Source organism: Epinephelus moara, chromosome 21 (genome assembly GCF_006386435.1).
Source record: "Epinephelus moara isolate mb chromosome 21, YSFRI_EMoa_1.0, whole genome shotgun sequence".
Taxonomy (NCBI): Eukaryota; Metazoa; Chordata; class Actinopteri; order Perciformes; family Serranidae; genus Epinephelus; species Epinephelus moara.
Genome location: NC_065526.1, coordinates 768,964 through 775,484, shown reverse-complemented (window position 1 = coordinate 775,484; position 6,521 = coordinate 768,964). Strand labels below are relative to the sequence as shown.

Below are 6,521 nucleotides of genomic sequence, written 5' to 3'. Positions count from 1 at the left end.
ATTTAACATTTAGATTTATATTTAGCATTTAGATTTAACATTTAGATTTAGATTTATATTTAATATTTAGATTTAACATTTATATTTATATTTAGCATTTAGATTTAACATTTAGATTTAATTTAGATTTAACCTTTAGATTTAATATTTAGATTTAGATTTAATATTTTGATTTAGATTTAGCATTTAGATTTAACATTTAGATTTAGATTTAATATTCAGATTTAACATTTAACATTTAGGTGTCACATTTAATATTTAGATTTAACTATTCAATATATTTCTAAGTTAACAAATATTGCTGTAAATGTGGTAAAAAGTGATGTTAAAAAATTCACACACTTTTTTAAACATTGTTTGAAGCTAAATGTGGCAAAATGTTGATGTTATTTTCAGCGTGAGCCACTTTACAAACGGCACCCCATAGACATCAGGTCAGTGTTTCTGTGTGTCCATTAAATCTGTATTTATCTGTGTGCGTTCAGCTCGTCTGCCTCTGAAGACGTTTCCTTCACTCTCAGTCCGATGAGCTCTCAGCTGGAGGTTAAATAATTCAAGTCGTCTTTAAACGAACCTCCGAGCTGAAACAGAGCGAGTACAGAGGCAGCTGACGACAGGTTAACATGAGATATTGCAGATATTAAGGTTACAGTATTTGATGCAGTATAAATATATTCTGCTGTCTGAGTGTTTTGTGCATCGAGCAGAGAAACTGCTGCGGGATCAAACTGAAGATTCACCTGAGAGCCGGCGACAGGAAGTAAGTGAGGAAACACACACCGTCAAAATAAAATGTCAAACTGAGAAATGACACAGAAACAAAACAGTCGAGTTTTTAAAGAACAAAAAAAACAGCAGCTTTATAAAGAGGAACTGAGCCGCTGGTGTCCTGCAGGTGGCGTCACTTCAACCTGCTGTTCCTTTGTGTTCCTGCAGGAGGCGACACCACCTGCTGCTGCTGATGATGCTGCTGCTGCTGATGATGCTGCTGCTGCTGCTGATGATGATGATGAAGAACATCCTGACGGAGCAGCAGGTGAGTTTTGAAACATTGTGCAGCAGCGGACACATTTACAGTCCTCTGATGATCAGCGGGGACTTGTTATGGCTTTCAGAGTTTAAAGGGAACAAAGTGACACAAACATCACGTTTGTTTCGTTTCCACGTCAGTGATGAAGATTTATAATTTCCTGTGTCAGAGTTCTTCTTCAGTGTGGTTCAGGCTCACAGGTGGAGGTCACCTCGCTGCAGGTTACTCACTTTATGTGTTGAGTCTCTGTGTGTCCTCGCACCCAGAAAGAGACCGAACATGTCCCGACACATGAAAGCAGTTTGCTACAAACAGCAGGAGCTGAATGTGCCGTCTGTACGCCAGCGTGTTTTACTGTGTTCTGACCCACAATCCTTTGCTCAGCTGAAGAGATGTCACATGACTGAGCTGCAGCACAGATGACTGACAGTAGTGAACAAAATAACCATGACAGAGGGATATCATGTGTTATAACCTGCAGTGAGCACAGGTACAACTTAAAGTTCAAACTACAGATATTTCAGAGTAGAGCAGCAGGCTGACCTCCGTCTGTGGCGTTTTATCTGCAGATCACGTTTAGATCTTCCAAATCACCAACTTGATATTTTTACTTTAAATTTCATGCTACAGAAACACAAACAGAAGCGTCGGAGTTCAGGGTGCAGAGTTATGACCAAGTAGTACGGCTTGATTTTGTGCCCGATCACACAGGAAGTGATTCAGCAGCTGGAGGCGTCTTTTTGTATCAGTTTTTAACGAGAATGAAACTTTGTGCCTCGTGTTTTTGTGCTCTAGGCGCCTGAACTCCTCGAGTTGGAAAAACTCTCAGAGCAGAAAAGGCCCCATGTCATCTCTGCTTTTTCCCCATTATCCTGTGGGTTGACTTGACAGGCGGGGCTTCTGTGGTGGTCACGACAACAAGTTTACAGTTGGTAACCAATGGAGGAGAAACTGGTGTTAGTGGTTGCTGGATACCCAGAGCTATACGACTTTACAAAGCACAGTTAGCACCATCTCAATAGAAAACAGCAGATAAGTGCAGTACTGTAAACGTCCATGATGGAGGAGAAGCTCCTGGACCAACTGGTGGTACTCCCCATGATCCAGCCTCTTTTTTAGGGTCTCATGTACCCACACAGATCTCTGTTTATCTGCTGACAGCCTCTCACCCTCAACCAGAGCTACAGACAGCACCCTCTGCCTCAACATGGCAGCAGCTACACACTGATTACTGCAGGACACACAAACTGTAGACTGATCACACAGGAAGGTTAGTGTGAGCAAGTGTGTTTATACAAGCAGCATTCAATGAAAAAAAAAAATCAGCGCGGTGCGCTTCGTGTTTTGTGACCTGCAAACCAGTTCCTGTGTGATCGTGGCGTGAGGGCGGAGCAGTACGTAAAAATAAATACATGATTCACGGTCTGTGTTTTTTGCAGCCTCAGCAGTCGTAACTCTGCATCGTCCTCCTCCTCTTCATCACTGACCTCCCTGAGCTCCTGTTCATCCCAAAACATTAAAGCTTCATCAGATAGGATCCAAAAAGTTTAACGGCAACATTAAAACTGAAATTTGAAAGATTAAAATGAAGTTGTCAGAATTCAAATTGTGAATTTAAAACAAAGAATATAATTATCATAATAATAATGATAATAATAATAATTTAATATTGAGCTTTAAGGTTCAGAAGAGATGAGACAATAATTTCACCTTCAAGGTCCTTTAAGATTAAATCTCCTGAGAGCTGACGATCAAAGTTCAGATTCATATTAATATTCAAATCTGCTTTGATCAGACTGAAATCACAAACATGTCATTTAAAGGTTCTGATGTAACGTGTTGACGACGAACAGGAAGTCAGCTTCTGTTCATTCTGCCTTTGACAGGCTGTTTAACAGTTAATTAATTAATTAACTGACTTTTAAAATAAAGGTTCAATAAAATAAATGAAATATATGAATATTACAGATCATAACGTTATTCTGAATATGACTGTAAATTACTTTCCAGCCTTCTCACGACATGATGACGTCCGTCTGTCACAGTTTCAGTCGATGCGCGCTGACTGCAGGTCAAAGTTACAAACAGAAAACAAAGACAAAAGTTATTTATGAAGTTATTATGTTTTCTTTTTTAAAATAATAATTACACGTTATTTAGAGACCTACAAACTGTTGGGTCAGCAGTGATCAGTAACTTTATTAATAAGTCTCTTTTCTTGCAGCAGTTTGTGTTAAAGATGGCCGACGGGCTGAGACCTGTCAGGTGAGTGCAGCTGCTTTTCTTCTTTGCTTCACATCAAACGTGTTGGAGAGGAGTTTCATTTCTACATCAGCTACGAGACCTGCGGACACGTTTCCTTTGTTCACGAATAATTATAAAGCGTTTTTTCCTCTGTGTGTGTGTGTGTGTGTGTGTGTGTGTACGTTTTAAAGATTACTGTATGTTTGTGTGTTTATATCGACCTCATGCAGATCATGTGTCAGGGCTGTGATGCATCATGTGCAACATGTGGCCTAGATTTGTATTTATGAATTATTTATTCACCATGTGAGCAGCTACATGTGTCAGCTCTGGAGTCCTGATCAAATCTCTGAAGTGCATCTTATCTTATCGTCAGTTCGCACATGCCCAGTGTTTCTCTGTGTCATGAGCATGTAAATGAGAACAGCAGCACTGCTTGGACTAAAGATTACAGACAAACAGAGACGTCTGCTCCACCCAGATCTCCAGGAAGACAGTTTTCCTAGTGGCCAAATAGCGGTACTGCAGTTTCCGGGGTTCGTCACGTGTCGCCCAGCCCCTGAGAAATGACTCGTCTCACCATTCAGTCTGAGAACATTTGGAAGAGCCGTTGGATTCAATTATTTCATCATCATGTCAGTGGAGCGCTAAACAGGAAGTTAGCTGCTCGGTCGCACTCAGCAGAGCTCATATAACAAGCATCGTATATCCTGTTCACCTGAAACCCTGAGCACTGAGCTGATCTTCCTCCAGGAGCTGTGTGTAAGTGTGTCGGCCTGTCGTCTGTGGGACAGTTGTAAAGCTCTGAGTAGCCCTGCACTAACATGATCAACATGTTCATCAGACTGAATATTTACAGAAGAAGGGAAAGATATCTGTCGATACCTGACTCCTGTCTGACTGCTGAGCGTGGACACTTCCTGTGTCTGTCCTTTCAAATTAAAGTCCCACATGGTTCAGTCATATAGTTCGGATTTATTTTGAGTGTAGCTCCTTTTTTTTCTGTGATTAAGCAACCAATGAAAACTTGCTGACTAATGACCTTTCTGGACGACTGCCCTTTGGTTGACGATCAGGGGGTGGCCCTACTCCGCCCACCAGTCCGCCCTGTGGTTGTATGACTCCGCCCACCAGTCCGCCCTGTGGTTGTATGACTCCGCCCACCAGTCCACCCTGTGGTTGTATGACTCCGCCCACCAGTCCGCCCTGTGGTTGTATGACTCCGCCCACCAGTCCAGTGTCTCTGACAGTCTCCATCCATGTCAGTGAAAACATGGATGCTTCACACACAGAAGATCTATACAATCAGCACAGTTTCAAGATTAGAGTCACCAATTCAGTATCTGACCAAATGTCTCCCCTTCTGTTCCTGAGATATGACGTTAAAACATGATGATGTCACAGTCAAGCTGACCTTTGACCTTTTGACCTTCATTATTTTATCCTGTTAGACATTTGTGTCAAGTTTGGTCAGAATTAGTGAATTAATTCTTTAGTTATGGCTAAAAACATGTTTTGGGAGGTCACAGTGACCTTTGACCTTCAAGCTCCAAATCCTAATCAGTTCATTGTTGAGTCCAAGAGGACGTTTGTGCCAAATCTGAAGAAATTCCTTGTTCACGAGAACAAGACATACGGACGGACAATCTGAAAACCTGACGTCAAATCTTCCTCTGGTGTAGTTTTTCTGACGCTGACGCTCTTCTGTAGAGTTGAGTTTGTATCAACAGGAAATGAAAACTGAGACTTCAAACTAAAATATGATGAAATATAAAAGAGGAATGAAGAGCTGTTTGTGTGTTTAAAGAGAAACTCCTCTCCAGCTTGTTATAGTGATGTAGAAGACTCGTATTCTGGACGGTTTAAACTTTAAAGGACCTGAAGGATCTGCAGACGTGCTTTGCTGATGACGTCATCAGCGCCGAGACAACAGGACAGTGTTCTTAAAGAAAGCTAAAGGGTTGTGCTGTTATATTGCGAAGGATTTTCCTGCGGACGTCATTGTCTCTTTGGTTTCATACCAAACTGTCCACATCCAGCCCATGTCCCCCTCTGGTCCTCTGTTTCTAGGAGACAACACTCACACTTCCTCTGAGCTGACCCGACAGACAACCTTCAGTCCGACCAGGCCGCCCCCGTCACCATCAGACGTCGCCCACGTCAAAGGCCCTCATCAGCAGGTCCAGGTCCCCGATGTTGGCGGCCTGGAACAGCTCGGGCCGGTCCATCAGGGAGATGGCGATTCGCAGGGCGGCCCAGATGTTCGCCGACATCTGCTGGTGGCTGCAGCGCTGACTCCGCCTCTGCTGGTTCAGAGCCGTCAGGAAGTTACTGACCGCCTCCCTGCAGGACCAGAACCAGGCCAGACAAGGACTGCATGACATCGACTGTAATCACACTAAGAAATCAAACTGAATACGTTCATTTTAAAGAGTATGAAATCACTGTGATCACCGAGAGTTACAAACAAACACATCAACGGGTCGCATCAAGTAGATACAGCCAACACTACTATGACTGTTTGGTTCTGCATCTCTGGTGTTTTAGCCCACGTTTGGTTCTGTATCTCTGGTGTTTTAGCCCACGTTTGGTTCTGTATCTCTGGTGTTTTAGCCCACGTTTGTGTGAGTCACAGGTAGGACAGCTGATGTGTTACCTGTGAGCTCCCAGGTTGATGCAGCTGATCCCCAGGTTGTATCTGGACCGGATGAATCCAGGCTGCAGCTCCAGAGCTCTGGTGTACGCCTCCACAGCCTCCTCACTGCGGTCTCCATTCGCCAGTGTTGCACCCAGACGGTTCCAAAGCAGGTAGTCCTGAAGAGGAAACACACAGGAAGGTAACACCGTCATGACATCATCACACTACATCCAGGTGAAGGGTCTGACTGCAGACGGACCACCAGGTGATCCAGCATGGTTCCCTTTGACCCTCAGACCTCAAGTTCCAGCATCAACGTGTCAGATTTCAAACAGGGCCTGATGGTGTGTGGATATAACATCAGCACACCAGAGTAGACGATGAGTGTCGACTTCTGCTGGTTATAAAAGCTGAAAAAAGTGAAGTGATGTCATTTTCTGATTCTCGTGATCATAGATCCGATAAATTCATATTATAGACGACATTATAGTAAATACAAAGTGAAAGCACCAGTGCTCAACACTTAATATCATTAAAATAGCAATTTTGAGATATTTGCTCAAAGATGTTTTGAGTTTTTTCATTATTTTTGACGACATGCTATACTAT

At 42.9% G+C, this 6,521-nt stretch overlaps 1 protein-coding gene across 1 annotated transcript; it reads right to left on the bottom strand.

Moving 5' to 3' along the window:
• Positions 1-396: 396 nt before the first annotated feature.
• Positions 397-6,403, bottom strand: LOC126382692 (PEX5-related protein-like). The gene is made up of 2 exons (XM_050032715.1): positions 5,931-6,403; positions 397-5,617 (listed from the first exon to the last, which is right to left on the bottom strand). Exons 1-2 carry the CDS (start codon positions 6,122-6,124, stop codon positions 5,419-5,421), a joined length of 393 nt encoding a protein of 130 aa, XP_049888672.1. The 5' UTR covers positions 6,125-6,403; the 3' UTR covers positions 397-5,418.
• Between the last annotated feature and the right edge of the window lie 118 nt (positions 6,404-6,521).

Bases quoted from the DNA above. Each gene is read 5' to 3' on its own strand.
- LOC126382692 (XM_050032715.1), bottom strand. From the start codon at position 6,124: ATGACGGTGTTACCTTCCTGTGTGTTTCCTCTTCAGGACTACCTGCTT. The intron at 5,618-5,930 runs GTAACACATCAG...CTGGTCCTGCAG, and splicing joins ATCAACCTGGGAGCTCACAG to GGAGGCGGTCAGTAACTTCC.